At 45.4% G+C, this 22351-nt stretch overlaps 1 protein-coding gene across 2 annotated transcripts in view; it reads right to left on the bottom strand.

Moving 5' to 3' along the window:
* The window catches only part of LOC117396973 (protein crumbs homolog 2-like), a 197460-nt gene that overhangs the window by 16288 nt on the left and 158821 nt on the right, over positions 1-22351 (bottom strand). For both annotated transcript variants that reach the window (XM_059005292.1, XM_059005293.1), the window contains 3 exons: positions 3575-4516; positions 2092-2657; positions 1192-1357 (listed from right to left, as the gene is read on the bottom strand). In XM_059005292.1, the coding sequence (XP_058861275.1) occupies positions 1192-1357; positions 2092-2657; positions 3575-4516 (1674 nt within the window). The remainder of the gene's footprint in view (positions 1-1191; positions 1358-2091; positions 2658-3574; positions 4517-22351) is intronic.

Below are 22351 nucleotides of genomic sequence, written 5' to 3'. Positions count from 1 at the left end.
GCTAGTTGAACAGAACTAACTTGCACTTATTGTTCAGAGTCTGCGGTCCACCCCTCTCCTGCTTCAGCACAGCAGAGTCATTGGAAGGCAAGTCAGATAGGCCCAGTTCATCCTGCCGCGGACACTTCAGCCGTCGGTCAGGGTATTGTGCACAATATTCAAAGTGTTTTCTTCTTGCGCCTCATTTTCAAAACAAATTAGTAACTGTCACCGTTTTTTTTTTTTTAGTTACTATTTCGTTATCATTTTGCATTATTTTTTAGTTATAGTTACAATTAATGGATATGATTTATGTTCGTTAATAGACATTTTCGTTATCGTTACAGTTAACTAATAAAACACTGATTGCAATACTCTTAATAACTGAATCTGCAGTTCTCTAGAAATATGTAAAAGTGCTATATAGACCGACAGTCAGACAGATAATTAATAACTTACTAAAGAAAGTATTTAGCAAGTTGCATCCCAGTCAGGGGTGTCGTGCTGGGGGGTCGCGGGGGAGTACCGCCCGCCCCCCCCCACTTCTCTAGGTCAGGGTAAGCACCGCTCCCCCACTTCTCTTGGGCAGGGAGAGCACAGCTCCCCCACTTCTCTTGGGCAGGGAGAGCACCGCTCCCCCACTTCTCTTGGGCAGGGAGAGCACTGCTTCCGTACTTCACGTGCAGAATATTTAACTGTTTTGCTCCCCTTAATATATGGAGATATACATGTGTATAACCCATACAAATAAGCAAAGAATACAATAACCGTAAGAAACCCTTGAGAAATAAATAATAAAAAAGTTTGAATATATTGTGTCTGGTCTGGAATAACAGGTGTGAATAATGTAGAGAGGTGAAGGGCACCTGTATCAACGCTGTGCTGAGGTGTCAGCGTTTCACAATTAGATGTAATAATTTGAACTGTTCTTAGTTTTAGACCCATGTATAAGAAATAATGTAGATAAAATAAGCTAAACATTTATTTAAAAGATAAAACTCAACTGCAACAAGCAAATAAAGGGTACCTGTGGCCTTACACATCTTTTTTTGCAAACAGATGCACTTCTGTTTCAAAACCTCAGTTTCATTCACTCTTAATCGGCTGCAATAGGATGGTGAGACGAGCTGATTCTGGACCAAACCATTCAATATACGAGAAGGGGGAGCGCGGGAGTGTTACTTATATCAAAGCTGTGTGTTTGGTACTTACACTCGTAGCCCCCAGGCACATCCACACACTGGCTGAGGTGCGGACAGGGGCTGCTGCTGCACCACACTCTCCTTTCACACGTCCTGCCGGTGAAGTTCGCAAGACACAAGCAGACAAAGTCGTTCCAGGTCACTTGACATGAGCCTCCATTCTCACAGGGTCCAGACTTCAGAGAGCATGACAGTGATGGAATTATTAACATGTTATTAACATAGCAATGGCGATTTGAAACAGATGATAACTATCATGTCCCTTTGAAATCTTAGAGCTAACTGTGCAAGGTCTTATTTATGGCACATTCGATCATGTGACAGGTTACAAGATTCAGTGCCTAATATGATGTGCCTACTTTATTTCCTATTGGTTAGTCATTCAATAGTATTCAGTACAGCTTTGTGTATCTAACAGGTACTGAGGCATTGGAATTTTGAAGGGGGAAGGCTAACTGTAGGTGACATCATTTCTTTCTTATTTCTTTTCTCTTTTTTTTCAGGTAAAGATGCAAAGAGGTGCAATGACAAAAAGCTCGGGTCTAAACTGGGATTTGGAAACGGAATGTGCCGAGTTGCAGGCCTCGGATTGTGCCATTGGCCTTGCTGCTTTTACATTTTTATTTTCCACAGTAAAGCAGCTGGCCAATAAACTTGTTTAACTCCTTCTGCCTACCATTGTAGAAATAATTCCCCATGGCTTCTTAGTAATCTACATGTGGACTAAATGTGGCGTGAATGAACAGAACTTCAAATTCATGAAGAGCAGAAAATTTGAATTAGACTACAACACATTTGTCAACCTGTCTTAAATTCTTTTAAATTTTACCATAAAATTTAGGAGGGTTTTTAAGGTTACGGGTGTGGAATAAAGTTGTTTTTAGTTCCTGTGCAGTATGAAAGCTCTTACCCGACAGGTGTCATCGCTGTGGCAACCCTGCGTGACATTAACAGTCTTCCTGAAGCCGTACATGTCTTTTGTCGTGCTGGAGTTACCATTCTCCAGAGGGAAGAACTCCAGGAGCGAGTTGTCAAGCCGCAGGTCCTGCAAACAGCCCTTGAAATACCCTCCCCAGGCAGATGCATCCTCTTCCACAGAAAGGCCTCCGACATGGGCTACATCCCCAGCCTCGACTGAGACGGAAGGCAGCCGGGTCAGTTTATAATCCAGGTGAGACTGTCCGACCGTGACCCTGCCATCACTGGACTGCACGGTGAGCAGCTGCTTCTCTCCGTTGGCACAGTACATGGGCGCCACTGCAGGGGTGTCCGACAGGGTCTGCACGTTGATCCTGCCCATCTTCAGATAGAGGGTGAAGTATGGGCCTGTGTCATTACTCAGTTGAAATATCAAGCCCTCTTGCTTCAGCGTGCGCAGGAAAAATGAGACTGTGAAGTTGGAGCCGTGACTGCTGCTGATGTTAAAGGAGGCGGAACTAGTGCTGTCTTCCTGGCTGAAGGTTGCTGATGTGTACTCTGTTGGAATAAGATGGTAAAATACACACTGTAGCAGTCACGATAAAGCCTGGACTGCCAACGGGAAAGTGGGAACAAATTTGTAATTTGAAATGTTTGGGAAATAAACATGTTTTAGTATCAACTTGGTGGCCCTCAGCTGTTTGTAATTTGTACAGTGCTTTTTTTAAAATTTGGAATCAGCAATTATTTTTTCTCATTTTCTCCCCAATTTGGAAAGCCCAATTATTATTTTTTATTTCAACCCGGCTCACCGCTGCCACCGCTGCGCTGACTTGGGAGAGACGAAGATGAACACATGCGTCCTCCGAAACATGTACTGTCAGCTTCTTTTCACTCTGCAGGCCCGTCATGTAGCCACCTCAGAGCTACAGCGTCAGAGGACTACGCAGCTCCGGACAACTTACAGGCAGACCCACAGGCGCCTGGCCAGTCTACGGTCAGCAGGGGAATAGCCTGGACTCGAACCAACAACCTCCAGGCTATAGGGCGCATCCTGCACTCCACGCGGATTGCCTTTACCGGATGCGCCACTTGGGAGCTCAGTTGTACAGTTTCTAGTGAGCTAAACGGTGGTGGATCTAAACACTGCCAAGCTTTTACTCATACAAACAGGACCTTCCTTTCCATTTTACAGCAAATAGCAACTACAAAAAGTTACAACTGCAGGTCTTCTTCCTTTTGTTTAATAGTTGCGGGTAGTTTATAGCAAATATACTAGCGAACATGCACTGTTCAATATTTTTCATAATGTTCATCATCTTGGTACACAAAAAGCCTCATTATTATTAATTAACAGTGGTGGATCCAAAGGATTCCTTCACATTTACAATTATTAAATTAGAAAGCTCCTGATAAACACTCTTTCAGTTTTGGAATGCTGCCCTTAGTGAAGAATCTTTAAAAAAGAGTCTTACCGTTAGAACAATTGGGCCCATGAAAAGGACGGAAGCAGTGGCATCTGGAGCTGGTCCACAGATCCACACAGCTGCCCTGTTCTGAGCACGGGTTGGGCTCGCACCACTCTGGCTTGCTGCAGCCGAGCTGCAATCCCTCCGTCATGCTCTCAGAAATCATCTGAGGAAGCACGGGGTGGGAATCAATAAGGAGGTCCTCTATGCAGCCAATGAAATTCATCCTGCTTTCAGTGTTGTTGAGTAAGGACTCAGACCGGACCCCACCAACAGAGACCATCTTGAAGGACTCTGGAATATTACGGAGCAGTTCAGAGCCCTCCTGGGTCTTTGTGCAGTCTCCATCCTCACAGTTTGTATGGGCCAGCACTAAACCATCTTTCAAAATCACACTGATTTCCTGCCACTGGCCATTGTTTACTTTTCCAGGCAGAGATGTATTGACGTGAGAGCCCCCTAGCACTGCCCTAGCATGAAGTAGGCCCTCGATGATCTCCAGGTACATGTAGTCTGAGTCGTCCCCCCTGTAAAATATAATCCTATCAGGTAAGGTGGTCCTGAATCGGAGGCTGATGCTGGCTCCGGTGGTGCCCACGCCCCTCTTGGTTCTGTTTCTCAGCGGAACCTCTATGAGAATGTAGCCTGATGATGTGAAGGAAAATGTGGTTGAGGTGTTGCAGTGGTCATCATAGAAACCCGGGGGGCAGTGGCAGGAGTATTTGTGAGTGCCGCTCTGGTAGATTGGGTGGCATGTCGCTCCGTTTTGACAGTCGTTCTCCTGGCAGCCCACCAACTGAGTGTCACAGTTTTTGCCTCCCCAGGGGGTGGCGTCTTGTCCTGCTGCAGGGCACAGGCAGGTATAGTCGTCGATGCTGTCTTCACACTGGCCCCCGTTCGCACAGGGGTTGCTTTCACATTCGTCAATGTTGGTCTCGCAGCCCACTCCTGGAAGAAAAGAAAAGAAAAAAAAGAAAAGGTGAAAAATGTAAAGCTGCAGACTGCGACAGTTTTATAATTGCTGGGTGAATGGTTACTAGATTCTTCAATAGTTAAGCCTTCTGTGCACTCTGCTTCATCAGAAACCAGACATTGTTGACTTACTGGTTTGGTTAGGTTACCTCAGGTCATTTTAGCTCACACAATTGGCCACTCTTTCCCTCTCAACTAAGCAGCCATTCTCTGAACTACAGCTACAATGGGTATTAATACCATGAGTAAGCTCTGTTGTAGCTCAAAATGCAAACATGATAATTTCTTTTGTTTACATTGTCAATGTTTGCTGTATACTGCACACAGAAAGCTCACAAATTGTACCAGCTCAGACGACACTTTGGAGTTGCTTTATTGAACAGTACTGTCTGTATTTAAAAGGTGAATTTGAAGACATTGAGAAAGACTTCTAGACTAATTGAAGCTCTCTGAAAAAGAAAATATAAATGTTTGAACTGTTTTCAAAACTTATGATCTCTTTTGCACTTCAATATAGTCTAGTTAATCTGAATAATGAAAAATGAAATAAAAAATAATCTTACAATTCATAAAGGCATTTGAAGAAGAAATGGAGCGGAAGAGATGCTGTGCAGGCCGGGTCATTCAAGTGCGGAAATATTTCAGGGGATTATGAAAACCATTGAGAAACCCTTCAAATCATACATAAGACTTGGCATGTGAGCTCCAGCAATCCCTGTACAATCCAACACAGCAGTCCTGCTATGTAATGTACTGTACTAGACAGCTATGGCCAAAAGTTTTGCATCACCTACAATTTTAGGATTGAGACATCATTAAAAACAAAACAAAACAAAAACTTATGAACATAATTCAAATATTTTATTGATCATATAATCAAAGAAACTACAAAAACATTACATGTTAGATTTCGAAATGTCACATTCTTCAGTTTATCAGTTTTTCATTAAGTATATGGAAAACTACAAATTCAATATGTTAAAGTAACATTATTCAGCAGGTTTCATTCTGTAGGGTGATGCAACACTTTTGACCATAGCTGTACAGGAGAGCCAAATATACCCTTAAACACACACACACACACACGCACACACGCACACACACGTGAAGTTATTGTGCGGCCGAAGGCATTAACCACAATATTTTGCCTGCTTGACTTAATATTTCAAAGTGTTTACTAAAGTCTTTAAAGAACTCCAAGGAGAATAAACACCTATTAATTCCAGAAAATTAAAACTAAACAACTACTGTAAGTACTTAGTCAATAAAACCCTAACTCCCCCATAACTGCTCCTTCCAGTAACCAAGTTATTCCTTGCTACTATTATAGGGTCATTCCACATGATCCTCCTTTGATTTGGATAAAAATGTCCATGCATGTTTGCCTTTGGGAGAAGTGGTTACAGTGTAAATTGCAGGCCTTAGTGACACCCCGTTCATGAGATACAGCTCATCAAAGTTGACTCATTTTGGACCCCCCACCCAACCTTTCCATGGTCATAACTTCCTCCAGATTGACACAGAAAGGTAATTTTGTTGTTGTTTTAAAGATCTCTAATAGCACTACCTTCTCATTCTATGGATGATTCTGTGTAGTGCAAGATAAAAAAAAAAAAGTTGTGTGATTCTGTGACCTTTGACCTCACCCAGGTCAAATCGTGTAACCTTGGATTTTTGTCAGTGTTTGATAAGTTTGAGCCTAGACCTTACCTACATTTCCTGCAAGTTTCATTTTGTGCCTGCAGTTGGTTGAGGCACAGCACAGAGTTGAATGCAGAGTGTCAGGTGAATCTTCTAAGTGAAGTGACTACACACGTATTACAATTAAACACAAACATTTTGTTGTAATCGAGTATACTTACCTGTTAAACTGAAGCTGCACTGAACTGGTGCAGCTGTAACAGATTCACGTTAATTAATTAAACAGTGACTAAAGTAGCACAGGTGAATTAAATACAGATCAATACTGAAATATGCCCATTATAAAGTGAAAAACAAGAACACCCAACTATAACTCAACTAAGGTGTGTCCTTAAACCTGGTACTCTTCCAAAAGAACATTTATATATTATACTTATCAGTTTAACATTCTTGGCATTAAATGTTTGTAGCTAAAATTCTTGCAGTTTTGCAGTCTTTTTTAATATTTAATATTGAAGACAATTTGTTGCATAAATGGCAAGTACTTCCAAAGACTTTCTTGGCGTTAAAGGCATTTGCAAAGCATCGTGGAGTGTGCCGCACTAAAGGTCGCACCTTAACAAAGAAGCTGATCAAGGACCACCAGAAGCTGAACTTTGTGTGTGGCCAGAAGTTATGTTACCCTTGTATGAAGTTGCTAGCCCATCGTCCTCCTGACCAAGACCAAACATCACCTTCAACACAAAGTGACCCTGAGGAGTCGAGTTCCAGAGAATCCAGCCCTCATGCTGTTCAAGACAAACAACCTGAAAACAACAACATTTTCAAAGCTGAAAAGTAAAATGAGATTTCACAAATAAACAAGGCCTTGGAGGCAATACAAGAATCTCCACTGAAGAGAAGGAAATTGTCACAAAAGGTATATGCAGCTCAGAAGGTAAAGAAGGTTGGAGAAGCAATGAAGAGAAAGCTAAGAAAGATTTTCCCACAAACAGAAGTGGAAGACCGTGAAACAATCAAGGAGCAGGCTCAGGCATATCAAGAGATGATGGACCAGCTGAAGGAAAAATGTCATTCAAATATCAGTCGGAGTCAGCAAGTTCATATTTTGACAGCTGTCCCAATGTCTTGGTCTATACGGTGGACTCCTGCTGAGTTTGGTGCTACCTACCACATGTCCAGGACAGCCAAGGCTTTACAGGAAGAGAAGGGATGTTATTGGATCCAAATCCAAAAATTGGGGGGAGAACGCTAACAGAGGAGATTGCTCAAATAGTAAAATTGTTCTACAAGGAGGGACAATGTTAGTAGACTCATGGCCGGAAAGAAAGATTTTGTTTCTGTTTACAATAAAGTGTCAGGAAGGAGGGAGCACCAACACAAATGGCTTGTTTTCTGCAATCTTTCAGAGGCCTGTCGTTTCTTCAGATTACAGCATCCTGACATTAAGATTGGCTTCTCCAAATGTGCAGAGCTGAAACCAAAGGAGAGTGTATTGGCAGGCAGTAGCAGTACACATGCTGTGTGTGTCTGCACAACACACCAGAATGTAAAACTGATGTGCATTTGTTCTTCCACAACTGAGTGCCAGTACAGAGGTGTCTTTGAATCACTATCGGCATTGCTTGTCTTATCTCATGTGTTCCCCACCTAACATCGATTGCCACTTAGGAAAGTGGCGATTTCAAGAGTCAAATACAAATGCTCTTTCAAGATAGCCTGGTGGATGCAGTGGAGTATCAGAAGTGGACTACAACTGACAGATCCACCCTTCAGACAATCAATGAACCTGTTGATAATTTCATAGAGAATTTCACAAGCCATCATGTCTTCGTCGACATGATTTCATAGCAAAGATGCAGATTGCATATTATCAACAGCTTAGTGATGAACTTCAAGAAAATGAATTCCTAGTTGTTGGTGATTTTGCAGAAAGCTTCACTTTCGTCATGCAAGATGAAGCACAGTCACACCATTGGAACAACTCTCAGGCAACCATACATTCTTTTATTTACTATTGGCACGACAAAGATGGGAATTCTCAGCACATCTCATATGTTGCAATATCAGAATGCATGACTCATGACACAGTCACTGTTTATCTCTTTCACAAGCATCTTTTGAGGTTCTTGGAGAACAAATTTGGGAGGCGCCTGAGAAAAATCTATTACTTCTCTGACAGGTGTGCAGTGCAATATAAGAACTGTAAAAATGTCCTCAACATTTGCCAGCACTTGGAAGATTTTGGAGTAGAAGCAGAGTGGAACTTCTTTGCAACATCTCATGGTAAAGGACCCTGTGATGGTGTAGGAGGAACCATTAAACAAATGGCAACAAAAGCCAGTTTGCAGCGTCCATACCATGACCAGATCCAGACTCCACACCAATTGTACAGGTTTGCAAAAGACAATGCCTCAAGTTAAAAACTGTGTCTGACACACGGCTTCTCCACTTCTTTCAACCAGTTTCCAAACCAAAACTCCTTGTACGAGAGTTCTCCCAGTCAACAACACAAAGAGAAGAATCAATCACAGTTGAAGGATGTGTTACTGTTCAGTATGACAGTCACTGGTGGTATCTGCTGATCAGAGGAAACAGGAGGCTGAAATTAACTTCCTGCACCCGAATGGACCAGCACCATCATTCTGTTTCCCACGCCGTCCAGATCACTTTATTGTAGACATGGGGGATGTGCTGACATCAGTGGAGCCAACAACTGCAACAGGAAGGACATACACCCTGAGAGACAAGGAGATGCCAAAGCATCAAAACCCTTGTCAGAGTGGCTACGAAGGGAAAGGGCAACTTAAGCATAGGCGAGTGGTAAATTGTGTTGCATGCAGAAATAGAAGGACAGAGACCTGAAAATGAAATATCTACATTTCCACCACTTCTAACAATACGTTTTATTTGCCAGGCTCATTGGATTCATTGGATTTGAACATCTCCTGGAGAAGCATCACATAAAATGTCAAACATGCGCTGACAGAAGTACCACTGGTAGGGACAAAATTAAACGTGCACAATTCAGTATTAATTTATATTTAATTCACCTGTATTTGTTTGTTTAAGCCAATTATGTAAATAGGGCACCTTGCTTAATTAATTAATATATTAATAGCTGTTACAGCTGCACCAGTTCACCACAGCTTCAATTTAACAGGAGAGGAGAGTATACTCGATTGCAAATAAATATATTTGTTTAATTGTATTCAGTGTGTAATCGCTTCACATAAAAGATTCACCTGACACTGCATTCAACTCTGTGCTGTGCCTCAACCAATGGCAGACACACAATGAAACATGCAGGAAATGCAGATAAGGGTCTAGGCTACAATCTATCAAAAACCTGTCAAAAATCCAAGGTTGAATGATTTGACCTGGGTGAGGTCAAAGGTCACAGATTCACACAACTTTTTTTTTATCTTGTATTTCATATCAATTTTTATATAATGAATAGACAGTCATATTTGAGAGCTTTAAAACAAAACCAGCACCAGATTATATGTCAATTCTGTCTGTATTTCATGCATGGGAGGTCACTCAGGCCTACAATTCACACTGTAATAATTTCTTCCAAAGACAATAATATGTGCAAAATTACCGTTTGAGTTCATATGGATTTACAATGTTTTATTCCCTTCGAACAAATTGCTCTTGCTTCAAAATACTACCCAAGGATCCTTCAGCCTCCTTTAAAAAAATCTGAGTTATTACAGACACAACCCTTTAAAATGTGCTCATTTGTTTCTTCTAGGTAACTCTGCAAACACCCTTGGTAAGATAAACAGATCCCAGGCATCCTGCTACTCCTCTGCACTGGCAAATGAATTATTCTGACAGCTTTATTAGAAGAGAGAACTTCAACAACTCCCCACACACCTCTTTGTTGGCACTGTGGACCTGAAATGTTTACATAGAGCGTGCACTGGTTCCAGATAGCAGCTTTGATTTTTCTACAGCCTGAATGAGCTCAATGGGTAATGCAATAACTTGGCAATCCCTTAGTTTATAGTACAGTACCAGTGCACCGCTTTGAACTGCTTTCAGTTCATAGTGATCCATTCTTTCTGATGGGTTTCACAGCAAGCATGGTCAAAAGCACATTATCTGAACAGATCCTTTAACATCGGGAGTGGCAGAACAAAAGTCTTTCTTGGCCCTGCATGACTGGTTTTTATTTTTCTCAATTGGCAGTTTACAATGTTTACAATACCTTTTGTAACCCAGAATTTAGCTTTCTTTTTCTAGAATTGTGGTGTCATCATACCATCATCATACGACTGTATATTTTTCTAGAATTTGTAAATGGGAGTTCTATTTGAATGCATGGTACGTCTGGAGGGGGTGTGCCAGTGCCTTGCTTACCATATCAGAAATGATCTAAACCAATCTAAACACAATCCTCTTACTGAGACAAACAAACACTTCATGATCTTCTGTAAGCACATTGCAAATCTTATGTTAAGAAATAGATATCACACAACATCCAAACAAGCAACACCAGGGCCAAAGCAATCCAGCCACAAGCAACACCAGGGCCAAAGCAATCAAGCCACAAGCAACACCAGGGCCAAAGCAATCCAGCCACAAGCAACACCAGGGCCAAAGCAATCAAGCCACAAGCAACACCAGGGCCAAAGCAATCCAGCCACAAGCAACACCAGGGCCAAAGCAATCCAGCCAGGGAGAGGGCACAGATCTGCATCAGGATATTGTCTACAGTGACGATGGCCAAGACAAAAAATCTTTGCTGACTGCTCACCCCTCTGTGGGTGTGCCTCTTTGCTGACTGCTCACCTCTCTGTGGGTGTGTGGGCCTCTTTGCTGACTGCTCACCCCTCTGTGGGTGTGTGTGTATGTCTTTGCTGACTGCTCACCCCTCTGTGGGTGTGGGTGTGTCTTTGCTGACTGCTCACCCCTCTATAGGTGTGTGTGCCTCTTTGCTGACTGCTCACCCCTCTGTGGTTGTGTGTACCTCTTTGCTGACTGCTCAGCCCTCTGTGGGTGTGTCTTTGCTGACTGCTCACCCCTCTGTGGGTGTGTGTGTCTTTGCTGACTGCTCACCCCTCTGTGGGTGTGTGGGTGTGTCTTTGCTGACTGCTCACCCCTCTGTGGGTGTGTGTCTTTGCTGACTGCTCACCCCTCTGTGGGTGTGTGGGTGTGTCTTTGCTGACTGCTCACCCCTCTGTGGGTGTGTGGGTGTGTCTTTGCTGACTGCTCACCCCTCTGTGGGTGTGTGTCTTTGCTGACTGCTCACCCCTCTGTGGGTGTGTGGGCCTCTTTGCTGACTGCTCACCCCTCTGTGGGTGTGTGGGTGTGTCTTTGCTGACTGCTCACCCCTCTGTGGGTGTGTGGGTGTGTCTTTGCTGACTGCTCACCCCTCTGTGGGTGTGTGGGTGTGTCTTTGCTGACTGCTCACCCCTCTGTGGGTGTGTGTGCCTCTTTGCTGATGGCTAACCCCTCTGTGGGTCTGTGGGTGTGTCTTTGCTGACTGCTCACCCCTCTGTGGGTGTGTGGGTGTGTCTTTGCTGACTGCTCACCCCTCTGTGGGTGTAGGTGTGCCTCTTTGATGTGAAATCCCATTTAAAACCTCTAATCTAAAGCATTCCTGTAAACCATCAAAATGAAAGAGTTTGCTAAATACAGAATGATATTAGCCTGGGGTGGCATTCGACGAGTTCATTTTATTGAAATTATTCACACATTTTGATTAATCATTTTTGAATGATGTATTGATTTATTTGATATGTTATCTGTAAAGGCAGTTAGATATTCTTTCAATCTGTAAAGCAGTAGAGTGTATTTTTATAGTGCATTTTTGACTAATGGAAATTAAGTTTCTAGCTAGAAATAATTCTTATACTGGCGTTATACAGGATCCCTGCAGTAACCCCACCCCCACTGATATTGCGTATGGGTATGTGACAGAGATCGAATGAGTCTTAGTGTTAGATCGCCCTCTCGACCTGTGAGGGCACGGTGCACGAGGAACAGAGTACCCTTAATGAAATGGCACGACAATTTATTCCGTAGGGTAGATGGAAGTCGGTCAGTTTGGAAAGGGGCGGAGCTATGGCACCCGAGCTCAGTGACCCAGACGGTAAGCGGCGTGGCATCCGAGGACTGGAGGAGCGGATGCGCTCGTTAACCTCGGGGTCATGGGCGAGGGTATAAATAGGGGGCATGGCTTGAGTGATCTGTTCCTTTGCATATGGTTAAATTAAATAACCGAGAAGGAGCCCGTCTTGTGAAAATAAACCGTGAGTGTTTCGTGTCTGTGTCTTAACACTGTGTGTCTTGTGTGTTGTTTCACTAAAGATTACTGAGCACGATCCGGAGCTGCAGCCGCAGGCCAGCGAGAAACCCGGACTTCACCACTCACCTTTTTCCACTACAGGAACTGTCTTTTGTTTGCACCATTAGCACTTGAATCACGCACTGTCTTTGTGTTTGTGTTTTGTGTGGGTGTCTGAACGGGACTTTTGGGGTTACAGGTCAAACCCGTGGATTACAAATAGAAGTGATACACGCCGCTGTATCACTTCCAGCACTATTATTATTTGCAGGTTTGCCTTAAGGCTCTGGACATTTATTAAATTAAATAAACACCCTTGCACCTGTACCAACGTTGTCTGTGTGATTATTCTGCATTGCATTCACCTGCACGTCATTACCACTTTGCCACACGTGGTTGTCAGGAGTCGGATATGGATTACGCAACACTGTCGGCGCTGCTGGAGCAGCTGGACAGCAGACGGGAGGTGGAGGAAAGACGGAGAGAGGAGAGGTACACCGCGCTGATCGAGAGGGTCGGGCTGGCAATACCTCTCACAGCATCAGCGGAACGCAGCTTCGTAGCGCCCAAAGCGAGGACGCACAAAATGACGGCGGAAGATGATCCAGAAGCATACCTGGTGGCATTTGAGCGGCTGGCTACCACCGCGTCATGGCCCCGACAGTTCTGGGCAAGCCAGCTGGGACCCTGCCTGATTGGGGAAGCGCAGGCAGCCTACCAGGCGATGGGGGATGACGACGCCGCTCAATATGACCTGGTAAAACTGGCTATTCTCCGCCGTCTTAACATTACGGAGGAAACGCACCGAGTGAGGTTCAGGGAGTACAGGAGGTCCCCGAACGTACGCCCCAGGGTGGTCGCACAGAAGCTCTGTGACCACATGATACACTGGCTCACCCCGGCGCTAAAAACAACTGCCCAGATGGGGGAGGCCATCGTTATTGAGCAGTTTTGTCATGTGGTCGGCGCCGAGACCCAAGGATGGATACGGCGCCACAACCCCGACACCCTGGAACAGGCAGTCAAGCTCGCCGAGGACTTCGAGGACTCCCTGGTATCCGCCCAGACTGGGCTACTCACCCCGCCACTTCAACGGAGCGGCCGAGCCCCACCTCCTCTCTCTGCTCCACCAGCCCCACCACCGGGACCGGTTCAACGACCTCCGAGAGCACCGACCCCAATGGGCGACCTTGCCTCCTCTTCATGGAGACCAAGGTTGGCCCCCACCTGGGGTAGAGGTGCTGCCCCTGCCCCGTTGCCATACCAGCAGCGGGACAGACCATTTAATACTGTGCCCTCCTTTCCCCCTACCTGTTTTAGGTGCCGCCAGCCGGGACATCAGGCTAGGTCATGCCCATCTGCGATGGAGTGTGACGTGGCCGTCTGTAATCTGGCATCTGAAGCGGGTAAGCGAGGGAAAAATGGTCGGGAGGGGCCTTGTATTGTTAAGGTGATTTTTGGAAATGTGAAAACCCATGCATTAGTGGACACAGGGTGTGGTCAGACCTTAATTAGAGCATCTCTCTTAGGCGGTATGGTGTGGCAGCCACAAGGTCAGGTGGCGATCTCCTGTATCCATGGAGACACGGCAACATACCCCAGAGTAAAAGCATATTTATCGGTCGGTCCGATTAAACGTTACCTGGTAGTTGGGGTAGCGGAAAGGCTACCACATCCCGTTATTCTGGGTCGGGACTGGCCCAACTATAAAGATTTGTTGAAATTAAGGGCAGTCCCGGCCATACACGCAAATGTGGCAGAAAAAGTAGAAGGGGAAATGATTGGTAATGTTTTTCCCTTTCAAGCGGAAATGTTCTCTCCTCTGTTCCGGCCGAAAAAAACAAACAAAGAGAGAAGGCTGCGGAAATGGGAGGGAGCGTTAATGAGACAAGGCTGGGGGCTGGTGGGAGCCTGTTATAACGGTGAAAAACGTCAGTCAAAGGGGGTCGGAACGCAGTGTGACCGAGAGGGCGAGGTTACTGGGCCATCAAGGGCAGAGGTTACTCCCACCCGCTCAATATACCGGACATGTGGCACTCAAATGTGAACCTAGTGTGGAAGCAGAAAAATGACCCATCACTGGTGCACATTTGGGGACAGGTCCGGTCCATTGAAGGTAAGGATGTTGAAGGCGCTGGGGCACTAGTATTTCCACACTTCATTATCAAGGGGCAATTACTATATAGGGTAAACCTGGCCGCGGGCACAGGACATCCTGTAACACAATTATTGGTTCCCCCGTCTTGTCGACTGGAGGTCATGAGGCTGGCGCATGATATCCCTTTTGCGGGGCACCTCGGAGTTGACAAGACAAGGGAACGGATATTGGCTCGATTCTTTTGGCCAGGTCTTTATAAGGAAGTGTCGAAATATGTAGCCACATGCCCAGACTGCCAGCGAGTAGCGCCGGGTCGAGTGCGCCCCGCCCCTTTGGTCCCACTGCCGATTATTTCCACCCCCTTTGAACGCATCGCAGTGGACATAGTCGGCCCTTTGCTACCTTCTGACTCCGGGTATACGCATATCTTAGTGGTGGTAGATTACGCAACGCGATACCCGGAGGCAGTTCCACTGAGGTCCAATAGTGCTGCTGCGATAGCCAAAGAACTAGTGCAGATTATGGCAAGAGTAGGGATCCCCAATGAGATATTGACTGATCATGGAACTAATTTCTTGTCAAATACGCTACAGCAGGTATATAAATTACTAAAAATACGTCCCATCAGAACGTCGGTTTATCATCCACAGACGGACGGATTGGTGGAACGTTTCAATCAGACTCTAAAGGCGATGCTGAGACGATTTGTGAATCAAGAGCAAAAACATTGGGCATCGCTTCTTCCCTACCTCCTTTTTGCAGTGAGAGAGGTGCCGCAGAGTTCGACAGGGTTCTCCCCCTTCAAGCTCTTGTACGGCCGACAGCCTCGCGGCATTCTCGATCTGTTGAGAGAGGGGTGGGAGGAGCACAAAGGCTCGTCCAAAAATGTAGTGCAGCATGTGCTCCTACTTAGAGATCGCCTAGATTTGGTCGGTCGTTTGGCCCAAGACAATCTCAGATCGGCTCAGCATCGACAACAGCAGCATTACAATCAAAATGCATTAATCCGAACTTTTCGGCCTGGAGACAAGGTAATGCTGCTACTTCCCTCATCGGAATCCAAACTATGTGCTAAATGGCAAGGGCCATATGAGGTGATTCGGGCTATAGGAAAGGTGAATTACGAAATTAGACAGCCTGATCGCCGTAATAAAAAAGAAATTTATCACATACATTTATTAAAGCCCTGGCAGGCAAGAGAGGTTTTATTCATAGCCCCAGGCAATATAGAGGATGATTTAGGGCCCGAGCTAGAATCCTCTGGCACAAAGAACATTTCGATGGGGGAACAGTTACTTCCTGATCAGCAACGTGAACTACGCAGGTTAATTGAGGAATTTAGCGATGTTTTTTCTAACACGCCCGGTAGAACTAACCTTGCTGAATATGACATTATCTCTCCCCCAGGTGTCACAGTGCGAGAGAGACCTTACCGGATCCCGGAAAGTCGACGGAGTGGCGTTCGCAAAGAGGTATGGGACATGCTCGAACTTGGGGTGATTGAGCCTTCCAGGAGCGAGTGGTGCAGTCCAATTGTGATAGTGGCCAAAAAGGACGGCACCAACCGCTTCTGCGTTGATTTCCGCAAGGTAAACGCTATTGCCAAGTTTGATGCGTATCCCATGCCTCGGGTCGACGAACTTCTAGATAGACTGGGGACGGCGAGGTTTATCACCACTCTGGATCTGACGAAGGGATATTGGCAGATCCCGTTAACTCGTAGTTCTAGAGAGAAAACCGCATTTTCAACACCAGAGGGGCTGTTTCATTTTACAACCATGCCGTTTGGGTTACATGGTGCGCCTGCTGCCTTTCAGAGACTGATGGACCAGGTTTTACACCCACATCGTGAATATGCGGCAGCGTATATTGATGATGTGGTCATTTACAGCTCCACCTGGCGAGAGCATTTGGCTAGGATCACAGTCGTCCTTCAGTCTCTAAGGGCAGCACGGCTGACAGCTAACTTGCGAAAATGTGCGTTTGCCAAAAAAGAAACACAATATTTGGGATTTGTAATGGGGAATGGCAGGGTGAAACCCGTTGTCTCCAAGGTCCAGGCCTTGGTAGACGCGGCAATCCCCAAAACCAAGGCTCAAGTGAGGTCGCTACTGGAGTTAGCCGGTTATTACCGCCGCTTTATCCCCGAGTATGCCACAGTGGTTAATCCCTTAGTTGACCTCACCAAAAAGAGCGCACCAAATTCAATTAAATGGTCAGAAGAATGTCAGGGGGCGTTTAATACTGTTAAGCAGAGACTTTGCCAGGCCCCTGCTCTCATCACTCCAGACTTCACTAAGAGATTCATCCTCCACACCGATGCTTCGGATGTCGGTTTGGGTGCAGTCCTGTCTCAAATGGTAGGCGGAGTAGAACACCCTGTTCTGTACATAAGTAAAAAAATGCTCCCTCGGGAGCGCAACTACTCCGTCGTCGAAAAAGAGTGTTTGGCCATTAAATGGGCTACTCACTCTTTAAGATACTACCTGCTGGGACACTCATTTGATCTTGTCACTGACCACGCCCCACTCAAGTGGTTAAGCACAATGAAGGACAGCAATGCCCGGATAACTCGGTGGTATCTGGCATTGCAGCCCTTCATGTACCATATGGTACACCGTGCGGGGAAAGACCACCAAAATGCGGATTATTTTTCCCGGGAAGGGGGAGTAATGGGAAAGGTAGGTTTAGCCGAGTGTTCCTTCGGCTCCACTCTGAGCGGTGGGATATGTGACAGAGATCGAATGAGTCTTAGTGTTAGATCTCCCTCTCGACCTGTGAGGGCACGGTGCACGAGGAACAGAGTACCCTTAATGAAATGGCACGACAATTTATTCCGTAGGGTAGATGGAAGTCGGTCAGTTTGGAAAGGGGCGGAGCTATGGCACCCGAGCTCAGTGACCCAGACGGTAAGCGGCGTGGCATCCGAGGACTGGAGGAGCGGATGCGCTCGTTAACCTCGGGGTCATGGGCGAGGGTATAAATAGGGGGCATGGCTTGAGTGATCTGTTCCTTTGCATATGGTTAAATTAAATAACCGAGAAGGAGCCCGTCTTGTGAAAATAAACCGTGAGTGTTTCGTGTCTGTGTCTTAACACTGTGTGTCTTGTGTGTTGTTTCACTAAAGATTACTGAGCACGATCCGGAGCTGCAGCCGCAGGCCAGCGAGAAACCCGGACTTCACCACTCACCTTTTTCCACTACAGGAACTGTCTTTTGTTTGCACCATTAGCACTTGAATCACGCACTGTCTTTGTGTTTGTGTTTTGTGTGGGTGTCTGAACGGGACTTTTGGGGTTACGGGTCAAACCCGTGGATTACAAATAGAAGTGATACACGCCGCTGTATCACTTCCATCACTATTATTATTTGCAGGTTTGCCTTAAGGCTCTGGACATTTATTAAATTAAATAAACACCCTTGCACCTGTACCAACGTTGTCTGTGTGATTATTCTGCATTGCATTCACCTGCACGTCGTTACCACTTTGCCACAGGGTATCAGACTGCAATTGAATTGTGATGCAGAGCCACTCTGGAAGTTAAAGTAGTTGCTCTCTTGTGTGGGGTGGTTTTTATTGCAGCAGCTGTTTTGTTCACGGTAGAGCAGGGTTGCTTAGGTGCAGACCTAGCTTAGTGTCCCCCTGGTAAGTGGACCAGCAATGAGGCTGGCTTTTAGATCTCTCTGACTGGCATCTATTTGTTGGGTTCCCCTTTGGTCATCTAGTAAAAGCACTAAAGCGTGGAGTACAGGGCGAGTCATGCCAACGTGGTTACAATCCTGTTAGCGCCAAGCTGCCAGTCTTGGCTGTGGACCCACAGGAAATTAATTTATAAAAAATGATTACAAAATAACATTCATTTGCCTTTTTAGCTTAAATTATCAATATGTCCTCTATGTAAAGTCTTATTGTTTTTACAATTCAAATTGGTCATTTTGAAGGTGAAGAACGGTCTGTCCCTGTGGTCCTCCTGTCTATCACTGGATTAGTTTCACAGGGAAACTTGTCTTTCTGGCTGAAGAACAGTGAAAAGTCCTGTTCTTCAACACATTAATCTGTAACATACACTTTTATATTGTGTTTAACTTCTGTAAATCGATTTGGATAAAAGTATCTGCTAAATAATAATAATACTAATAATAATAATACTAATAATAATAATAATCATCATCATCATCACCATCATCATCATCTACATTTGAACAGAGAGATATTTCAAGCAGAATACCTTTCTAACAGTCTCTTTTGCTTAGAGTGTTGTCAGCTTTAGTCAGTACAGACAGCACAGGTGAAAAGCTGCTCAATGAAGGACCCCTGTCCAATCCACCTCCGTAATGTGACAGGCAGAAACCCCACAGCAAGTGCAGCTCATATCTGTAATCCTGAGTTGTACCAGTAATATGAAATGTGTTTTCCTGAATATGGCAGGTACATGTCAGACTGGAGACAAAACACAGGAGCCAGCCTTGCGGGTAGTGATTAATTGATAAGCCTGTCAGGGGATGTTGACATGAATCAGGCAGAGGAACCCTTGAAGGGGGCTACCTGGGGGGGATACAGTACCTTAGACCCAAAGAAGATTGTCCTGTCTAAATGGCAGTACAATCCCAAAAGCAAGATTCCAGTGTAGCAAAACAATAAAATAATGATGCCACCCAAAGCATTTTATTCTTCTGAGTGTAAATAATAAAGCATGTACAGCAGTTGCCCAGTTCCCTGGAGATGATATTAACCTTTGCTATCTCTTCAATGTTACCTGTTCTTGTGAACACAGGTGCCTATAGAATGTATTTTATTTAGTACAGTCACAAGAGGATACATGCATGTTCCCTCATTATTTGACATAAAAATACATATAACATGTTAAATATTGAGGGCAGTGAAATAATGAGAGAGCACAGTATAATACTTATCCCATGCCAAAGAGGTCATGGCTAACAAGTAGAAACACAAGAACAATATTTCAGTTGGTCCTGACCTGTTAGATTTATACAACCTCACCATTAAGAGAGAGGGGAGCGAGGACTCATCTGAGTGCACTGGTCTCCTTGGATCAGTTCACCCATACCTCAAATGTACACGTCTATGGATAATGTGCATCTCTATGGAGAAACACCTGAACAGTACACAGAAGCATAGAGATACTGCAGGATTGTTAACATTCTTCTATTTAACCCAACATGGAATTCCACAGTGTACTCTGCAATTCCCACCTCCCTATCTCAGATATCCGCAAACTCTTTAACACCTCTCCCTCCCCCGCACCACCTCCTGCTCCAACCCCTACACCCACTGCATCCCCTACTAACTCACCCTCCTTCTCCACCTTCTCTCCCCACTCAGACTCTGACCTCTCCTCCCTGCTCCAGGGTCACAAACCCACCAAGTGTGCCCTGGACCCCCTCCCCACTCACCTCTTTCAAGCTGCTGCTCCTGCTCTACTTCCCTTCATCTCCTCCCTTCTCAACACCTCTCTCCTTTCTGGTCTCCTTCCCTCTGCCTTCAAACAAGCCTCTATCACTCCCTTCCTCAAAAAACCCTCCAGAGCTACCGTCCTGTCTCCCTCCTACCCATCCTCTCCAAAACCCTCGAGCAGGCTGTACACCGCCAGCTCTGCTTTCCTGTCCAACCACTCTCTGCTCGACCCTCTCCCATCTGGCTTCCGCTCTGCTCACTCCACTGAAACCACCCTCCTGTCTGTCTGCAACTCACTAAACTCTGCCCGAGCTGCCTCTCTCTCCTCTGTCCTAATTCTCCTCGACCTCTCTGCTGCCTTTGACACTGTCGATCACTCTATTCAATTATCCTCTCGCTGACCTGGGAATCTCTGGCACTGCTCTGGCCTGGTTCTCCTCCTACCTCTCCAACAACACTTACCAGGTAATCTGGCATGGAGCAACCTCCACAACTTGCCCTCTCTCAACAGGAGTCCCCCAAGGGTCAGTCTTGGGTCCTCTCCTGTTCTCTCTCTACACCCGCCCCCTGGGCCCTCTCATCGCATCCTATGGTTTCTCATACCATTTCTATGCTGATGATGCTCAGATTTTCCTCTCCTTCCCCACCTCTGACTCCACCATCTCCTCCCGTATCTCTACCTGTCTGTCTGCTATTTCCTCCTGGATGCTCTCGCATCACCTCAAACTCAACATCTCTAAATCTGACCTTTTCTTTCCCTCCTCCTCCACCTCCTCTGATCTCTCTATCGCTGTTCCTCTGGAATCTACCACACTCTCTCCCTCCTCCTCAGCTAAGAACCTCGAAGTCACCCTGGACCCCTGCCTCTCTTATTCCCAGCACATCTCCACTCTGGCACGCACTTGCCGATTCTTCCTGAGCAACATACAAAGAATCCGACCCTTCCTCACCAACTACGCCACCCAGCTCCTGGTCCAGGCCCTGGTACTCTCCCGCCTAGACTACTGCAACTCCCTCCTGGCTGGCCTCCCTGCATCCGCCACCCGTCCACTCCAGCTCATCCAGAACTCCGCTGCTCGCTTGGTGTTCTCTCTGCCTCGCTTCTCCCACGTAACTCCACTGCTCCGCTCACTCCACTGGCTCCCGATCACCGCTCGCATCCAGTTCAAGACTCTTGTACTAGCCTACAGATGCCTTGACCAGACTGCATCCAGCTACCTCCAGACCCTCATCTCTCCCTACACCTCCAACTCGACCTCTCCGCTCCTCATGCACTAGAAGACTGGCTCTACCTCCTCTACGCTCCCCTGCCTCCAGAGCCCGCTCCTTCTCCACCCTTGCCCCGCAGTGGTGGAATCACCTCCCTACAGATGTCAGGACTGCCCAGTCCCTGACCACCTTCTGGCGCCTCCTCAAGACTCACCTCTCCAGACAGCACCTGTAGAACTCCTGTTTTTTCCCTCTGGACACTTATCACTCTTCCTTAAATGAGCTTTACTTGCTCTTATATGCTCCCTATTTTACTGCACTTAATCCTGTACTTTAGAGTACTGTAATCTGTTAAGTGTTACTTAATCTGTAGTATTTTGTATTTAATTATATCCTGATGTAACTATCACTGACACTGTGTTATCTGCTCCGTTATTGAATCGTATTTTGCCATACTTGTACTTGTTAGAACCAAAGTCATTGTATTTATCTTGCTCTTAATTGTATTATTACTTGTACTGTGATTCTTGAAATGTAATTTTGTTTACGGTTGTAAGTCGCCCTGGATAAGGGCGTCTGCTAAGAAATAAATAATAATAATAATATATAATACTCAGAGATCTGTGGAAATAGAACATGATTTGACAGTCTACACATCCACAGTCTCTGATACCATGTAACCTGAATCACAGATCAGTACCAATGAGCCAGAAATAAACGCACACAATCACATATAGATTCCATAGATACTGCTGGAGTTTCCTGTAGTTTTCAGATAGAGAAAAGCGTCAATACCCCATGAAATTCCACGTACATTCAGTGGAAGATATGGAGGCTTGATATACAGGCATTTAGTAGGAAGACTGTGAAGGGCTGCTCCTTAGCATTTGCGTATCTGTATTTCTTATGATTTCTGATCCTACTATAGACTATGTAAAACCAGAAAGCAAAAGCCCCTTTAGAATTAGAATGTTGGTTTAGTCTAGACAGTTGACAAAATGGAAGTCAAGCTTGTATTTCAATACTGCATAATTATTCTCAAATATGTTTACCCAAATGTACTGTGCGTGGGTTGGGCACACAAACATTGCAGTCTATGTAGTAAAATGTATTCACACACATTGTGTATATATATATATATATATATAT

The sequence above is a fragment of the Acipenser ruthenus genome, chromosome 31 (assembly GCF_902713425.1).
Source record: "Acipenser ruthenus chromosome 31, fAciRut3.2 maternal haplotype, whole genome shotgun sequence".
Lineage (NCBI taxonomy): Eukaryota > Metazoa > Chordata > Actinopteri > Acipenseriformes > Acipenseridae > Acipenser > Acipenser ruthenus.
The sequence above is the reverse complement of the archived record's forward strand: the minus strand, read 5'-3'. Positions and strand labels throughout refer to the sequence as shown.